Source organism: Anomalospiza imberbis, chromosome 1 (assembly GCF_031753505.1).
Source record: "Anomalospiza imberbis isolate Cuckoo-Finch-1a 21T00152 chromosome 1, ASM3175350v1, whole genome shotgun sequence".
Classification (NCBI taxonomy): Eukaryota; Metazoa; Chordata; class Aves; order Passeriformes; family Viduidae; genus Anomalospiza; species Anomalospiza imberbis.
Window position 1 is genome coordinate 59,578,573 of NC_089681.1, and position 18,829 is coordinate 59,597,401.

At 35.2% G+C, this 18,829-nt stretch overlaps 1 protein-coding gene across 5 annotated transcripts in view; it reads left to right on the top strand.

Annotated features, from left to right (window-relative positions):
- ZNF236 (zinc finger protein 236) overlaps window positions 1-18,829 on the top strand; it is a 77,535-nt gene that overhangs the window by 27,498 nt on the left and 31,208 nt on the right. For 4 of the 5 annotated variants that reach the window (XR_011000175.1, XM_068193928.1, XM_068193896.1 and 1 more), the window contains exons 9-16: window positions 3,568-3,771; window positions 4,898-5,126; window positions 6,822-7,094; window positions 8,913-9,116; window positions 10,907-11,051; window positions 13,346-13,606; window positions 13,857-14,107; window positions 14,758-14,859. Coding sequence is in view for 4 of the 5 variants with exons in the window: in XM_068193928.1 (XP_068050029.1) it covers window positions 3,568-3,771; window positions 4,898-5,126; window positions 6,822-7,094; window positions 8,913-9,116; window positions 10,907-11,051; window positions 13,346-13,606; window positions 13,857-14,107; window positions 14,758-14,859 (1,669 nt within the window). In the remaining variant the exon portion in view is untranslated. The remainder of the gene's footprint in view (window positions 1-3,567; window positions 3,772-4,897; window positions 5,127-6,821; window positions 7,095-8,912; window positions 9,117-10,906; window positions 11,052-13,345; window positions 13,607-13,856; window positions 14,108-14,757; window positions 14,860-18,829) is intronic. The other variant, XM_068193915.1, reaches the window with a different exon arrangement.

The window sequence follows — 18,829 nt, forward strand, 5'->3', positions numbered from 1 at the left end:
TGGAGATTGGCAGCCATCTTGTCCACAGTGACCATGAAGCAATAGAGTTTAAAATTATTGACAGGAGGAAAAGTGCCAGCAAAACCTCAGCTCTGGACGTGAGGAGAGCAGACTTCAGGCTGCTCAGGGAGCTAGTAAATAAGGACTACTGGGAAAATGTTTTTGCAGGTGCTGGGGAATATCACTGCTGGTCACTTTTTAAATATCACCTTCTGAGGGCACAGGAGCAGGCAGTTCTCAAATATCACAAGTCAGGCAGGCAAGGCAGAAGGCCATGTTGGCTGAACAGAGATCTTTTGGAAATAAGGCAGAAAACAAAGGCGTATGCCCTGTTGTAGCAAGGTCAGGTGACACAGCAAGAGTACAGAGGTACTGCTGTTTGCTGTAGGGAGAAAATTTGTGTGGCCAAGGCTTAGCTGCAGTTGAAACTGGCCAGAGCTGTGAGGGGCAAGAAAAAGAGTTTTTTTCAAATGTATTAATGGCAATAGGCACTGTAAAAATAACATTGGCCCATTACAGGATGAGAATGGTCACCTCACAGATAGGGATAGGGGCTTGGTCTGTTCAGCCTGAAGAAGACTTAGACCTCATTGCAGTTGCAACTTCTTAAAGAGGGGAAGAAAAGGGATAGACCAGACCATCTCTTCTCTGTGGTGACCAGGTACAGGACTTGAGGGAATGGCCTGAAGTTTTGGCAGGGGAGGCTTAGGTTAGATATTAGGAAAAAGTTCTTCACCCAGAGTGTGGTTGTGCACTGGAACAAGCTCCACAGGAAAGTTATCACAGCACCATGAGTTCAAGAAGCATTTGGACCGTAGTCTCAGGCATGTGGTGTGACTCTTGGGTTGTCTTGCACAGGACCAGGAGTTGGACTCAGTGATCCTGATGGATCCCTTCCAAAATATTCTGTGATAATGTGGTGAAGAGTGCCAGGTTGTTCCTAGTGAGAGATATGAGTTGGGAGCAATGGATTCCATTGCCTTCTCCTCCCAGAATTGCCTGAAACTGCCAGGCAGCTTTCCAGCCACTCTGTCCCCAGCCTGTAGCACTGCCCAGGGTTTGTGTGACCTAAGTGCAAGACCCAGCACTTGGCCTTGCTGAACCTCATACAATGAGAACTATTGACAAAGTCTGTCCAGATCCAGGGTTGTATCTGGTCTCTATTTCATTCTGGCAATTTTTAGGGTTTTTTCAGTTGTCTGTTGATAGTGTTCACTATTCATGAACTGTGTTCAATGACAGAGGAGGAGTCACAGCCATCAGAATCCTTAAAATACGTTATGGTGTGTTTATTAGTGAAGAGATTCAAGGTGTGTTAGCTGCCTTGTCCATCCGATGAAATACTTAGACATGATTTTATCTTCTGTTTTGAAGGAGAGGGAGAAGTCTGTCATCTTAATAGAGGAGAGGAAAAAAGTTTGAGGGTCATAGCTAGGCAAATTGACACTTAGAAATAAAGTATGAAATTTTAGTGAAGATAATTTACTCTTGGAGCCATGTATTGATGTTGGATGGCAACAGAAAAAGTTAACCACAATAATCTACTTGATTTAAAGAACTGCTCTAATTATTTGCAGTTACCGTGACTTAAAGGAGTAATTCACTCAGGGCAGTGTGTAACACTGTCTGTGTTACACAGCAGATCAGACAAACCAAAGGTCATCACAAGGTCCACTGTTCCAGTTGAACAACAGTGGAATTACAAAGTAGTAACAAAACATTTCATTCTCCATGTTATCTTTAAAACTGGATGTTCAAATAAGACCTAGAAAGAGACCTCTGAAACTTTTTATAATTAACAATGTATCTTAAGGGTAATGGTAGCAAACTTCATATATGTGCATGTGTGTACATTATTGTTCAAAAAGATAACCTCCATGAGACTGTATACGAACTGCTCTATAATATGCAGACACTGGCTAGATGCATGTAATGCTGTAATTTTCATATAAAAGATGACATTGAGAAGTTTCTTCATTAACAGTAACATTAATTTTAATTAACAATAATTAATTTAAAATAACATCAATTTTTCTCTTGCTAAAGCCTGGGAGAATTTTATACACTTCTAGTGTAGGCATCCTGCTATACATAAAAGCCTCCTTGCATTCTGTTTCCAGAAAAAAAATTACGTTTATAAAGAGCTGTTACACTTTTCAGCAAATTGCTTTGCTTCTGTATATGTTTGCTTCCTGTTTATGCCATTCTCATTGCAATATAGTGTGTCACCCATATTGAAATGTTTATAGCACTTTTGCTAAATTGCAGTCTGAAGAGATATGGAGTCTTTTTGTGTCTCACTAGTGAGGCGAAAAAAGAACTAATGGTTAAATCAGCAAATTAACGTGATATTCTCACATAAATGCAAGAGAATCAAGATAAGGATTTGGTTTTTATTATCTCATGAGGAGGCATTAAGAATACTTCATCAAATACACAGGACATAATCCGAGTCAAGCTAATATTTTTTAATATAATTCTTTGTAACCATCCTTCCTTTACTACAGTGACTGTCATCTTAACTGTCTAGTGTAAAGTGTCAGTATAAAGAAAATCTCAGGGAAGTTTTCAGATTAGAAGGAAATAGTACAAATGTGAAGCCTAAGATTATTGTTTGCTAAAATATTCTGAAATAAGGTAGCCTTTTATATCTGTATGTGGTTGCACATGCACCTTGAAGTGGTTCTTTTTAGGGAACAGAAGTGAATATTAGAAGCAGATAACATATTTCTGTTTTCTGCAATAAAACAAATTATTGAAAGCAGTTGTTTCAGTAATGGTATACTTAATGCAGTCTATTTGTCATAAGAAGAGAAGTTTATAAATATAGGCAAACAGGAGTCTTTATTTCTGATTTTAAAATAAATACCAGGGCTCTTTGTCACTGTTTTTCTTCGTATTTGTTACTGAGGTAGTCTAAGATACACAGTTTCAAAACAAAGATTGGGAAATTTGATTTTTACACTTCAAATTTTTTTAGTATTTTGAAGGAACCTGATGTGTATTTAAATTTTTAGACTATGAAGAGATTCCTCTAAAGCTAAGTGGCTTCAAAGGTTCCAAATTGAAGGAGAAAAGTTAGTAGTTTGTTCTGAAAGGTTTTGATACAGCAACACAGATAATTTAGTAAAAAATCTCTAATGGAAGGTTGTTTTTTACAAAGGACCTGATTGAGATAAATGTGAACTTTAAAGAGATAGCCATGTCAGTTTATTTATTTTGGGAATTACTTTTCACATGGCCTTTACACGTGGAGTTTTGTAGTTGATACCTCCCTGTGTTTTCTAAATTGGTTGAAGGTTCAATTAATTAACAGTAAATTAAATTTAAGCTGTAAGCTTACAATTTCAAGTTTGGGAAGAACTGAAAAAAAAGAGATGTACAACAGCAATTCTATAATGAAGTAAGCAAACTTTGGATGAGGCTCTGTATAATCATTATGTCCGGTACAAGCAGCCATCCTTGTAGCACACAGTTACTAGACATTTCAGGTAAGGGAGCTGGACAGGTGAGTTCATAAGACATACTTCTGATCTCCCTTGACAAATGTACCACTGTATATTTCAGGCCACACATTTTCGGTCTCCACTTCTTCAACAGACAGAAAACCAGGTGTCTCCAGCTGCTGGTCATCAGGGTCAGCAGACTGTCACTGATGTCATTCAGCAGCTCCTTGAGTTATCAGAACCAGGTCCTGTAGAAAATAACCAGCCTCAACAACCTGGTCAACAGCTCAACATTGCAGTGGGGATCAGTAGAGATATTTTGCAGGTAAGAGCTCTGTGTGAGAACAGCTTTACATTCCAGTGGCTCCTTTCTCATTCTTTCTTATATTTTAATGAAACTCATTCTCAATATTTTCAATTACAGCATTCCTTATGGATTTCTAAACAATCCATTAGTCAAGAAAGAATTGTAAAGATTTATTGAATGGGTATGCATTGCACAAATATATCTTTGTATGGCTTTAAGTGTACACCCTGTACATGGATATTTTTACTGATATCTTAAGCCTTCTTTTTTCCTGTTGCCTAGAAGCAGCTTGTGGCATGTCCTTAGGTTATGCAGTGCTTAAAATGTGATATCATTCAGGAGGGGAAAAATATTTTATCTGGTTAAAAAATGAGAATGTATACCTGGCCTTTACCTTCTTCTAATTAATAAGGGCTATCTGAATTTTTTCCTGTTTGCGCAAGAATTTTTTTTCTGAGGTCAGCCAGTGTTTTTCCTAAAAAACATCCTATATTTTGTCCTTGATAATGGCAGAAGGAGACGTGGTGTAACAGAAGAGATGTAGGCTGGTGAATTACTATCTGTGCTTGTTCTGCAGCCTGCACCCCAGAAGGGCACAAACAGGATGGATCAAGGCAGAGAATAATATTTTTTAGTGTTACTGGTAGCCTGCTAACCTGTAAGGTACCTTTTCATCTTTAGTGTTACTGGTAGCCTGCTAACCTGTAAGGTACCTTTTCATCTCTAGACTTGTAAATACCATTTAAATTTGGGGTTGGAAGACCCAAATGTTATATGCAGCTATGGGCAGGTTCACCCTGTGCTGAGTTCTCTAATGTCTGGAATGTGATGAGGAATTGGAGAGTAACAACATGATACATAACTATTATCCTGATAGCTACTAAAAAAATAAAAGTTGTTGTTTCCTAAAAGGCAACTGTAATTGCTAAAAATCCAACCTAAAATTTCACAGACAATCAGAAATCAATGTTGTTTAATAACGTGTTTGCAGGTTTGAAATACGGCTGAAATTTTGTGAGAATGAGACATTTAATTCCTTTAATTATATTTTCATTGTGTTTTCCAAGTACTTATTTGAGAGAAGTTGGGGATAACTGTGGAATGTTTCTTCCTTAATCTAGAAGTTTTTTTGTTCTTTTTTTAGCAAGCATTAGAGAACAGCGGGTTGTCGTCAATTCCTGTCTCTGCACATTCTACTGACTGCAGCCAGGCTAAGGCTCCTGGGGCCCAGGATCAGAACCCAGATGTCCCGAGCCTCTCGAATCATCAGGCTGATTCTAATAGTGCTGAACAAGACAAGGAGCAAGAGAGTACGGATAAACTAGATAAAAAAGAAAAAAAGTTAATTAAGAAAAAATCACCATTTTTGCCTGGTAATATTGCCACTGCTTTCTACTTCTTGTGCTGTAAAGAGTGTAGTAATTTATGGTTTTATAAAGGGATTTCCCATGATGTATTGTGGATTAGTTATGAACAGTATTTTTTCTTATCTAAAATACGGTGTAAGGTATGAGTAATAATATTTATAATTTAAATTATAAAATATATTTTCATAAAAAACCCATGTCAGGATGGCATGAAGTGAAATTATACTTCTAAATCTTTTGGATTAAATCAGTGGAGTTAAAGGAAAAGGACAAAATGTGTAAATCTATTCTTGTCTCCCATCATCCTTCTTTGGCATGGACTGGGTTTTCTTTGTGTGTCCCAGAGTAGAGTTCTTGCAAGGACTATTCTTCCCCTTTGGAAATGAGGCATTACAGAGACACAAGGGCAGGACTGCAGAGCTTGACTGATCCATGTAGGGAAGGATAAAGGCTGGCATTATGAATAATTCTTCATGTCACCTGTCTCTGGAATTACAGTGCTGATATGACATTGTCACTATAAATACATTTTGTTATTCTGCCTCTGTACTGTGTTGTGTGTAAGCAAGCCTGCATTTTGTCTCTGTGTGCTTAAATGCAACTTCAGTTTCAAGGTTGCTTGAGCTTTATGGCTGCTAGAAGTTGTTTGTTCCATGTAAAGCCTTCATAATTTAGCAGCCAGCCTGGCATATACAGTGCTATAATGCAGCCTTTGATCTCTGTCTCTGGTATCTTCATAGGTACACTGATGTTGCTTTTTCTTTTGCAAGGGATGAGGAAATTGATCTGAAGTACAAACTTGTCTTCAGTATGGCTGTGATAAAAATTAGCATTGAATTTTTCTTGTGGTATATAATTATTTTGTTACTTGTGTTTAACAGTAACAACTCTCTAGCTGTTACTGCAAATAAAAATAAAAGGCCACTGCTGTACAGTCAAACACAATTACTTTTGTTTTTGATAAGGTAACATGACTTCAGTGTGTTGACAGGAACAAAACCACTAGGTTTACTGATTTAAATGAGCGAACAATCTGATATTGAACAACATGTATGGATAAAAAGCTTGGATAGGTTTTAGAAGGGGTTTCTTTCATTTTTTGTTGAGGAAAAAATGTCCTGTTGCCTTAGGACAGACCTTAGGCTTCTTGGATCATAAAATAACTTTTATAAAAAGGTAGCCTTAAATTGTTAATCTATCAGAAGGACTTGCACAGCTTTTCTTCCTTGACAAGTTTACAAAATGTAATTTAACTCTGAATTTGTAAAAGAGAGGGCCAAGCAAAGTATCTCCTCCAGTTAGATAAATGTTAAGTACGTAAAATAATCTGGTGTGGTTGTGGATTTACAGTCATTGTTGGATAATTTTGTGTTCAATATGTTATTTATAAGTTAACTGGTATATTATATGGCATTTGCAGCTGCATTCTACATTTCTAAGTGGCATAGAAATTGTGTTATTTGAATTTCAACAGGTTTCCCTTGGGTTTTTTTTTCTGTTCTTCCGGCCTATCACCATTTTCATGAAGTAGAATATATCTGATACAGAAGTTAATCTTCTATGAAGTGTGTTGTGATGGCATCTATTTCAAAAAGTGTTTTTGTGGTCTGATTACATCGTACAATAGCATCAATGTAGTGGGATTTTTCAAGAATTGTTAGAAGGTTTAAAAACCATTCATTATGATATTCCTTGTTTCAGGTTCTATACGTGAAGAAAATGGAATCAGGTGGCATGTTTGTCCATATTGCTCTAAAGAATTTAAAAAACCAAGCGATTTAGTGCGCCACATTCGCATTCACACCCATGAGAAGCCATACAAGTGTCCCCAGTGCTTCCGCGCCTTTGCTGTGAAGAGCACTCTAACAGCACACATAAAAACACACACTGGCATTAAAGCTTTCAAGTGCCAATTTTGTATGAAAAGCTTTTCCACCTCAGGGAGTTTAAAAGTTCACATTCGCCTGCATACAGGTAAGGCCTTGAGATGGCTTTGTGTATTCTATGATGTGGGAGGGACCTTGAATGAGTAAAGACTGTGAAATGTGTAAGTTGTAGACATGTCTGCCATGTCATTGTTAATATCTATCAGAGAATGTATCATTTTAGTGTTGTACATGATGAGTGTAATTTTTTGTCATAACTTCTAGTGTTTCATGGCTTTGAAACTTTGGTTTCTTACAAAAAACATTGACATTTAATTTTCTGATTATGAGTCAGCTGTTGTTCCTTTCTAATATCACTATTATGAATATATTTAATTGTGCTTTCTGAAGAGTCATAGTCCTGCAATTTGAGTTCTGATTTTACTTATCCCCAGTCATCTTTAATATTTGCTCTTGATCTTCCCTCCTTCTCCCCACACTTTTCTATAATTTTACTGTAACACTCAGGACTGGTTGCTTTCCATTTTATCTTCTACATTACAGTTTTGCTTCATGTTTTCACCAGCTTACCTGTTTTCAGCATCTTACAGTTAATATCCTAGAACCCCTCTGATCATATGGTCTTCGTTTACATATGATATCTTCAAAACCTTTTTATGTGATTGAACTATCCTTTCCATAAAGAACAGTGAATTTTCTGCTTTTGGTAGGCTTCCTGGTTGTTTTCTAAGTTCTTTCTTTTTTCATACAGGTAAATAAAGTTTCAGCAAGATAAACATGCTGCTCTTCCCTTTAATTCCTGTTTATATAATTACCTTCTGCAAAAGTGTCATTTATTCGCTTAGGTGCATTTGGGATCCAATCTGTTTTATAGTTTGATGTATTTTATCCATGAAATATCAACGTTGATTCATCTGCAGAAAGTCTTCCACTGTTTTTTGTAAACTTGTAAACCAGTATTCTTTTATCTGTTAGTTTAAAGTCAGGCTTACTTCATACAAGCAGTCAGATTAATTCAGAGTGGCAAAAGCACTAGGTGGCAGGTAGTCCAGTGTTTATGGAACTGCTCTGTAGTTTCAGATAATGTTTCTTTTATTGCATTGTGAAGAATGGTTCATTCTTCTACATTTTTTCTGCCTGTGATTGAACTTGATAAAAGCTGTCTTCTTCTAGTCATGTTTCCTAGCCTTTTAAGTCCAAGATTTCCCCTTGAACAAAACTAGAAAGTTGTTCAGCTTTGCCTGTCTCTTACTTACCAAGTTTTCTAGGAAATCTTTGTCAAGGAGATATTTCTACTGGATTTTGCATTACAAAAGTCTTTCTTTAATAGTTCTGTTGGCATGCTTTTTTGACTGCCATCAAACAGAGTTGATGTTTTCAGAGATGGATCTAGATTTTTTTGACTTTGTCACATCCCTGTTCCCTCTATTTTATCCTGTTATAGAACATACTTGTCTGTGTGTTTGCTGATTCTTTTTTCTCACAATTTTTTAAAAGCTTGTTTTGGGAAGATTTTAACCTGACATGTGCATTTCTTAGGACAGCTTCTGGAACACATGAAAATTGCTGTCATTATTGCATCATCCAGTTTCTTGATAACAAACTTGCTTCAAGTAATGTGTTTCAGTCAATTAGCCATTCAGCAGATTAGTTGTTACTTTGAGTTTTATGGATTGAAATTTTTATTGATGTTTTATGTTTTGAAAACCTGTGTTACAATAAATACCATGAGAGAAAGCAAAGCAAAAAAAAACAAACAAAAAAAAAAAAAAACCAAAAAAAACCAAGAAAACCCCAAACAAAAACCCAAACAAAAACACCCAGGAAAGAGAATCAGTATTCTAAAGCTACATTTCTAGATTGATAGAAATAAAATTTTAAGCTTTTTCTTTTTAATCTTTTGCAGGTGTTAGGCCTTTTGCTTGTCCTCACTGTGACAAGAAGTTTAGAACATCGGGCCATCGGAAAACTCATATCACTTCACATTTTAAACATACGGAGCTAAGAAAGCTGCGACATCAACGTAAACCCACAAAAGTTCGAGTAGGAAAGTCAAGTGGTCCAGTACCAGACATCCCTTTGCAAGAGCCCATTCTCATAACTGATTTAGGTAAAGAACGAGTAAATCCATACTCTTTTGAAATTTGCATTTCTCGGAATATAAAGGTCACATTTTAATCAAGCAAAAGCATTCAGTGCTCACTTGTAAAGATGCATGTTGAAACAAGTCATCAAAAACAAACTTCAGCAAAGTGCTGTATTTTATAGTTTGCTTGCACTAGAATTTATAAGAACAGTATTTTTTATTTACAGTTAAATTGTATAATCCTTACCAGTAAGAAGCCATATGCATTTTTATATTAGAAGTTTAATTTGAATATTATTATTGGTATAGAGGAGATGACAGTTCATGACCAAGATGATAATGTTTCAATCAACATTTGTAATAAAGATTACAGATATTAATGAGTCAGATATTAATTGTTAATACAGATATTAATGAGTCACATGATTTTAAAGTATTTGTTTTAATTATGACCTCACCTGAATTAGTAGTAATAATTCGTGGGCAAAAAAAGGGCAGCTTTATTCTGAAACCTGCTTTGGAGAATTCATCCAATTATTTTAATTCTGTTGTATAAATATTGTCATAAGATTATGTTAAACCACTTTTTGGAAGAAGTTGTACAAAACAATATGTTGTTGTCCAGTAGAGGTCAATGTAGTGGGTGAGGTGTTCACTCTTTGTTTTGGATTGAACAGTCTGCTAACCCCTGACTTGTCTATTGTGCAGTCATTTTTATGGTGGACTCTTACACTGGTAATACCTTTATACTATTTTGATAAAAATCTTATCACTCTTTAAACATCCTTTTGCTTTCACTGCATCCAGGAGTTACTGAAAACAAGAGTAAGGGTTATTTTGGTATCATACAGAAGAAACTTAAATTTTTGGGGTGCAAACAAAACTTAGCTGACAGCTTCAGACAGATCACACAGTATTTCTTTCTTGAGTGCACCCCAGAAACAAGTATAATCCCATTTCTTGATTTTGAAGAGAAGCTCTACTTCAATACAATTAATATCTGTGCTGTGAAAGTCTGATTTTTGGAAAAAAGATTAATATTAATAAGAAATACTATAGAAGTTGTTTCCTATGGATGCTGATAACACATGAACTCTGCTGATACTAGAATGTTCAGTGTAAAAATAAGTTCTACTATTTATCTAGAAGATGTGTTCGTGTTTTTTCAACCCCCTGACAATATTTCCACATTTTTACTCCTTCCCCTCTCAAAAAATAATCATAATTCTTTTAGAAGTGTCAAGAACCTAATAATGTTACTTTGTAATAGTGGTAATCTTTGAGTGGCACTTCTGTTGATATATATTTTGCTTTCTATAATAGTCTTAATTTCTCTAAAAGCCTATGAAAAAAAGTCTGCAAATTGTTCTCTATATGTTTCAATGCTTTTCACAAAAGGCGTATTAAATATCTTTCAAGTTGTATACCTGATAATACTTGATATACATTAATTGAATATCATTTGCTAAGGTCGAGGTTGGAAGGAGAAGATATCATTGGATCAGCAATGAATTCATAACTGTCAACTTTAGAAAAAGTTAATGCTTATTTTGGACAAGGCTGCTACTGTAGTGAGGTGGACCTGTGGATAAAAGAAGAACTTACCATTAAAATACCACGTACAGTATAATATCTATAACGCTGTATGCATAATTTTAAGTAAATGCTGAAAACATGCATATTTTCTTAATATTTTTAGATACTACAAGTTTAGCCATGCTTTCTTTTCAAATACTAGCTCTTCAGACTACTACATCTTTGGAATAACTTTACCAATCAATTTTTCCTATTTGTACTTGTGTTTATATATGCAGGTCTTATCCAGCCAATCCCGAGGAATAGCCAGGTCTTCCAAAACTATTTTAACAGTAATTTTGTGAATAATGCAGAGAGACCATACAAATGCTACTATTGCCATCGAGCCTATAAAAAATCCTGTCATCTTAAACAACACATCAGGTAAAATGAACACAATCAAGAAAGGAAATGTATGCCATAACAAATTTATGGGAAGACATGAAATTTATATAGTATTCACTGAAAATACTTTTTTTTTACCATCTCTTGAACACTGAACCAGTGATAAATGATTTTTTTTTCTTGTAGAGTTGGAGGAGACTTTGGACTGACTCATGGCTATGTGCAGTTCTAGCAGTATAAGTGGTTGTGTTCAATGTGCAGTTTAGTTTACTGACACTTGGATTGTTTCTTCCAAAACTGTGTATAGAAAAAAACAAGCATTGTTTGTGAATTCTTATGGTAATTTTGTAATTGCATACTTCAGGTTGCCTACTTTGTATGTAACTCCTACTTTTTGAGATGGAAATTTGCCTTTTGTTCTGTATAGAAAACGTAAAAGAATTGGAGCTTACACTGTCATTGAGTAAATTTTGCTGGGGATCATTTTGTTGCTTGAAGCTCAGTTCAAGTTTTGTGTAGTCAGTGCTTGTTAGAACCACAGTCATGGAGTCATAGAAAAATTTAGGTTGTAGAAGAACCAGTGGAGGTAACTAATCCAGTCTTGTTTTGAGAAGAAGAGTAGCTTCAAAGTTAGATCGGGTTGCAGTTTTACAGGCAGTGAGATTTAACATTTAATCAAGGCATGAAACAGTGCTCTTTGACTTACAAACTATAAACAGCTAGAAGAAGAAATATGAAAAAACCCCACCAAAGATGGTTACTGGAATTTAGGGGAAGAGTCCGTACAAGCACGTGGCAATCTGCTTGTTTCTGCAGTGTAAGCTCTGTGCTGCTTTCTCCCTCTTTCTAGCTGAGATCATGGTGAGTTCCTCATACTCTGTTTAAAAATCAAGTTCTGTATTTTTTAAGTTCTCACATTGCCTTGAAACAGTTCCTGGGTTTTATGTGCTGTCTTACTAGGAGGAAGGGAAGCTTTACAATATCCCATCTTTTGTAATATCCTACCTAGATTTTTCATTGTCTTCTGTAGACGCATTCCAGATGGATTGATTTAAATGAAAATAATTTTGGATTATACTGAAAATGCAAAAATAGGATGTGGGTACCAATCATCTGCTACTAGCTTTCTTTGATCTTTCATCAGAGTACTGAGTGAAGCCTGGTTTTGTTTAAGGTTTTGTGGAGGAATTAGAAACTTTTTTCTTTCTACATGTTTGCTCTTTGTAAATTGGTGTTGCTATAGTGAAATTGCTTGGCTTGATAATTTTGTGGACAGTGTGTCCTCACGGAGTAGTGCTGATCATTTTTTGCAAACCTTGTTTCCCTCTCTGCAAAAGAGGGAAATTTGTAGTAGGGGTATTTTCAGTAGAGCAGTGACTGTGAATAGTGTGTCAAATAATCCCCTAGGCGTACCAAGGAAGGTGAGGATGCCCTACTGCTGATTTTTTGGTGTGTATCGGTAGCAAAACCAGTAATCTTAATATCTGTCGTATACTTTGTTATGACGTCTGATGCGGTGGTCATAGACTTCCAAGATTACTGTAACCATAAACTGTCCCTAACTTTTCCTGATTTTATTAAATCTTGCATCTTTTGTCTTCCATTTCCCAGCATTCCCATTGCCTTCTTTCTGGCTCTCTCCTGGGATGCTACAGTTGTAACCCTTAATATTCTTGCTGCATTTCATTTCATTTCATTTCCTAACTTTTCCTTCCATCTGTTTTGTATCTCAGTGTAGTCCTAAAGGGAACCTCCTCTAGCACCTTTGGAAGGAAGGCTGTAGTGAGTGCTATGTAATTTGATAAGTGAGAGGCTTTCCCCACTTTAGTTTTTTTTCACATAGCATTATGAGAGACAGGTTTTGCTTTGTTCAGGAGGTATTCGGGATGGACACAGTTCTTTTCCCAAGGGTTTTGTTGTTAACTATAGTCGTAGTATATATGAAGAAAACCATGTATTTTTCTCCAAACTTTTGTGGACAGATTTTTAGCTGAATTGATGAAAATACATGTGAGTGATAATATACTAGTCTGAAGAAATACTGCACCATGTGGAATGGAAAAATTAAACTCAAGTATTGTGATGGAGACAAAGTATGATCAGAAAAAGAGATTGGATTGTGCAACATAGCTAAAACTAATCAGATAGTATTGTTTTTAGCCCTGCCAGGTTGTTTGTAAGTTAATATCTGGCTTTTCTTAATTGGGGCCTCTTCCATCCATACAGCTGTCACCTTAGTTTGGTTTATTTTTCTCATTTTAAAATTGAGTCCTTTAATAATTTTGTAAATCAATTGTTTAAATCTATTTTAACTTCTGCTTTCTCTTAAAAAGGTCTCATACAGGTGAAAAGCCATTTAAGTGCTCTCAGTGTGGAAGAGGTTTTGTGTCAGCTGGAGTTCTGAAAGCACACATTAGAACACACACTGGATTGAAAGCTTTCAAGTGCGTTGTGTGCAACGGAGCCTTCACTACTGGTGGTAGCCTCAGGCGACACATGGGGATCCATAATGACCTTCGACCATATATGTGTCCCTACTGTCAAAAAACATTCAAAACATCACTCAACTGTAAAAAACACATGAAGACTCATAGGTATGCTTACAATTTTTGTATAAATCTTCCGAAGTAGTTCAACAGCCATTCCTTAAAGATATTGGAAAGGCAGCTTCGCTCTGTAGCAGCTGCATATGTTTGAATGAGGATTTTTATTTATGGGTAGCAAACCTTAGGTACCTTCGGTGGTATAGTAAATTGTGGTGTATAGTAAAAATAAAAAATTGTTCATATAAATAGGATAAATGTCTAACTAAAACCATAAAGACTTTCTCACCTTACTTTGTAGGTATGAACTTGCACAGCAACTTCAGCAGAATCAGCAGTCTTCTTCAATAGATGATTCTACAGTACATCAGCAGAGCATTCATGTTTCTACACAAATGCAGGTGGAGATTCAAAGTGATGAGCTACAGCAGTCAGAATCTGTTGCAACAGATCAGCAGGCTATTTTAGAGTTAGATCAGCAGCCAGTAGTAGGCACAGAAGAAACAGCACTAGAACAAGAATTGGCTGATCAGCCTTTAGAGCAAGATGAGGGTGAGTATTTGAAATATGATAAGGTTTATAATGAGGTAAGTTTACAATTTCTCAAATAATTGTTTCTTGACAGGAACTACAAAAATACACAGAGTAAAGGCTACTTACTATGTATTTCAGGTATATTGTACAGTTTCATTCATTGGTATTTATGTTTACTGTTAAAATATAAAAATATTAGGATTTGTATCCTTCAGTTGTAGCAAACAAAACTACTAAACAAATATACAGAAAAATGATCCGTCCACAAAACCTTACCATGTCAGTTCTCTGATTATTAAAAAGCACTGCTTTATAGTCTACTTAGAAAGTAATACCTGTGGTTTAAAGTGAATGTTCTGTATTCTAATTTTATTTCTAATAGTGGAACAAAGTATTTTGGTTTTGCTTCTTTGCTCTTTTTCATGGTGCAATGAGTTATCAAGTACAATAGTACTTGATACAACATAAATTAAATGTACTATAAACAAAGATTTAAATACTTGTTCTGCTAATAATTGTTTAATTTATTTTTAATGAGAAAATTTGGATGACGGTAAAATATGGGGGTTTCGAAATGACTGAAATATACATTTAATTACATCTTTCTTTTCTTGGTGTTTTACCCTTTTCTTTCCTCCTTTCCCCTCTCCTTCCTTTCCCCATTTCAGATAGATTTGTGACATCCCAGCATGCTTTACAGGAAAACATCACTCAGTTTGAACAACAGACTATAACACAGCAGCCATTTGATCAACAGAGCTTATCACAAGGTTAGTAATAAATGAAGGAGGTAAAAGGTAGTTTTTATAAATCTGGCTTTACAGCATAGCTGTAAAACATTTTTAAAGTGGGCATCTGTATTCAAAGTAACTGCAATGCAGAGAAATTGAAAAAAATTACCATTCTGAAGCTATACTTGGTAGAATATTATGAATACTTAATTTTTTTTTTTTTTTTTTTTTTTTACTTTTATGAGCTGATGTCTAGTCATTACAGTATGGGTTTTATAGTCAAGCATCTAATATTCTTTCCTTAATTATATTTGAAATTGCTGTGGCAGTAGGCATTTTGCACAAGTTTCTGCCTTGGTATACATGCTCATAATCTGAGATGATCAGAAACACAGTCTTAAGATTTGAGTGAGTAGCTACTGGGATTCATTTTGGAAAAAGACAGTGCAAAATATAGTCACATAAAAATCATACTTTCACCTATCCACAGCAGTTTCTTTTTGTATTTCATAGAGCAATGAAACTAGATTTTAAGCACTTGGAAACTGGTTTCATTCCCCTGTAATACGGAGAAATATGTATAGGTGTGTGTAGCCTGCAAAATAGTGAAGAAATGACTGTCTGTCTTTGCTTTTCACAGCTGGATTTCTTGAACTGTTACATAATATGAAGCTACTAATTTTGTTTTGGGATTTTATTGGTGATTGCTTTGGGTTTTCTGCCCGGGGGTGTTGCTGAGATGAGGAATGTTCAAGGGGTTTTCATTTGTTTTGAGTTGGAAACATCACTGGCTTATCCCTTGATCTCCTTGTTTCTGACTCCAGGAAGTAACTTCATGTAGCTGATAACCAGTAATTGGTATTCTGTGTGCACAAACTCCTCTGTTATTAGTTTCATTCCCTTTTAATTGTATAGTATCATTTGTAAAAACTTAATTGTCTGTGGTAAGTTGCATCACACTGTGAAGAAATAGTATAATTTGCCAATTTAAATTCTCTAGGTTGTGCTGCTTTGTGTGTAAAGAAAAGTATAGTCTCTGCCTTTATTTAACAAGACCGATCCAGATCCTCCTAAAATACTATGATTATTTTCATTGGTTGACTTTTACAGTTTTTCAAATGAATGAGAAGATGCTACGGAAAAAAAAAGCAGCCTTTTGTTCTACATTATTCTGAAGAGTGGTAGTGGTTTTTGTTTGGTGTTTTTTAATGGCTCCTTAGAATTTATAAACCCAATAAGTAACTCTTGTTTTGTCACCTTTTTTAAACTTCAGTTTCTATGTATGTGTGTCTTCTGTATTATATAAATAGCAAATGATTTCTTGGGGAGGGGAAAGACTCCTAGAACCCACAAAACAATTTTTTCATCATCAGAAATTTAGATTGATCATCAGTATTTTGTAAAATTGGTTCAGAGAAACAGAACATGTGTGGTTTGGGCATTTTAAAGTCTCATTTGTATAAGATGTCTCCTATTCTACTTGGAATCTCATCCACAGATTCCCAACTCTTTGAAGTTTCCTTGAAGATCCTGGAGCCCTTCAAAATTTTTGAATTTCAGGTAGGTAAGCATTTGCGCGGATGCATGCGTTAAATTGGTCGACCCTCTCCCTATGTCTGCATCTGTGCTTCATGCTCCTAATTCCTTTTTCCTATCAGCTAGGCAGAATATTCAAGCTTAAAACACTGTCTTTTTTATTCTTTATATTTATAGGCTGTATTCTTGATTAAATATTTTGCTTCAGTGTTTATTAATAAAATTATGTAGGAGTTTTAAATAATCTTTGAAAGGTTGTTTGATTTTTCTTTTTCCTTTTTTGAGGGAAAAACCTCAACTTTGCATTTTAGACAGATGAGGGTAATCTCTAGGTCTGCACAGACTTGGCAGAGGTTTGTTCATAATACTTCTGTTGAATTTCTTGTTTATTCAGATAGATTATTTTCTTCATATATTCAGACTTGTAAAGAAGTGCAGATCCTATGCTACAGTATCAAATGATTCATTTGAGCTAGATTTGGAGGCTGAGGAAGAGGACTTAAGTTCTTTGTAGTGTGTTCATCTTCATTTGAAGACTTCTAAGTGAAGTCAGAACAAAAAAATGTGTCTTTTATCTGAAACTGTCTTTGGGTTACTGAGTATCATCTGTCACCAAATGTGTTTTCATATAAATTATATCACCTTTACTTCCTTTAAATTGTCCCTATAAGCATGATTGAATGATAATTCAAGTAGTGGTGATAGGCAAATGATCTTGAAAACCCAGAAGTCCATATGCTGTTAGTTCTATAGCCCATACGAACATACCCTTGCCACCAGAATGCTATTTGCTTTCCTAAGAAGCTTATCTGCAATCTCAAGACTTAGAATTCTGATCTCTCAGTAACTGTTTACACGTATTTGCAGTCAGTACTGTCCAGCTGGTTGCCTTTGCCTAAGAAGCAAACCTGCAGAACGTGTAATTGGTAGTCACTGATCCCTGCTGAGATGCACATGTTTATGTTGATGTTTATAGTGCTAGAATTTAAAAGATCTGTCAGTAAAGATGTGAAATTTCTTCTAAATTAAATATTGTATTCACTACAAATTATCATACTGTTGTTTTCTTATTCTCACATGTAAGACACATCTTTCTCTAAGAAAAAGGATTTCCAGACTATTCTGTTTTTTGCTATGTTTTGTTAATATAGAAGATAAAAGGTTGGATGATGTCCTAAAGCCGAAAAAATCCCAAGTTACACAAATGATTACTTGTACTGAAAAACACCAATTCCAAATTTAGAGGACTTTGTAGTAAGAGGCTCCTTTTATTATACAGAGCTTAAGATACTCTCTGTTCTTTTAAGATTGATCAAAATCGTCTGGGAAACAACAGTGATGAAAACAAGAGCAGAAAATAAAGGTTGTGAAATTACTTTCTCAGACTGAATGTCTGGGTTCTGGTGTTTGGTGGTATGGGGTTTTTTTAAGTGCTGTTCTCTAGAAGTAGTATGATAGTAGCAGATGCCTTTAGAATGTTCAAGACTGTGAGATCTTTATTAAATTTTGAGAGGAAATTGACCCTTATGCGTCATGTATATTCTTGTTATAGCTTTGGTTTGTATTTATTCCAAAACTACTTTCAGAAGTAGCACTTCTTTCTTCAGTTTGTCCTCAAGTACCTCTACATTCAATGCTCTTCCTGGGCATTTTGTTGCATGATCCTGTGAAATTTTTCAGGATCGCAATAATTTATTCAAACATTGTGAAATGAAATAAGTCATAGTACAGTAACTTCTTTTTTCCTTCTTAGACAGTAAAATATACCTACTGATTAAAAAAGAAATTTCAGGTTTTTACATAGTATATTAAGTAGTTGTTTTTTTTAATGTAGGGCATGTAAGTAACATCACTTTGCTTCAGTTTCTTGAGTCTTGTTTTTCTGTATTCTCATCCCATGTAGTTGAGAATGTCATTTTTCTGTAAAGATGCTTCCAAATTTAATTTGAGAAGTAGAAATCAGCAACCCTTTTATCAATGCAGAAGTTTTCATTGCTTTCTTCAGGCTACTTTTTTGTCATTTCACAAAGGCCAATTGAGGTACAAGGTCCAGCTTTTAGGATCTTTTTTTCTTGTACTCTTTTGATACTTCTAGGAGAGAAAATAATATGCAAGTTTCAGCATTAGATTTGGTGACTTCTTATGACCTGATTAATAATGCTTTCAAGATTTATTTACATTTGTGAGTTTTTATTCTATGGTGGAAGCAGTAGCGTACAAATAGGAGTTTTTTTCCTCTACTGATTACAATATTCTGCTGTGGAAAGTGGCTTTTGGGAACATTTCTGCTTAAACTCAACAGATCCAGGTTTTTGTTTTAATGTTGCTCAAAAACATTCTTTAAGCATTGCTTTTTGGCCTTTGATGCTGTGATCATCTGATGTGGGTTTGTTTCTACCCTGTGTTCATAATCTTCACCCTTTTTGTCCACTAAAGGCAAACTGCACAGAAGTACTGAAATTTTTGCCCATAT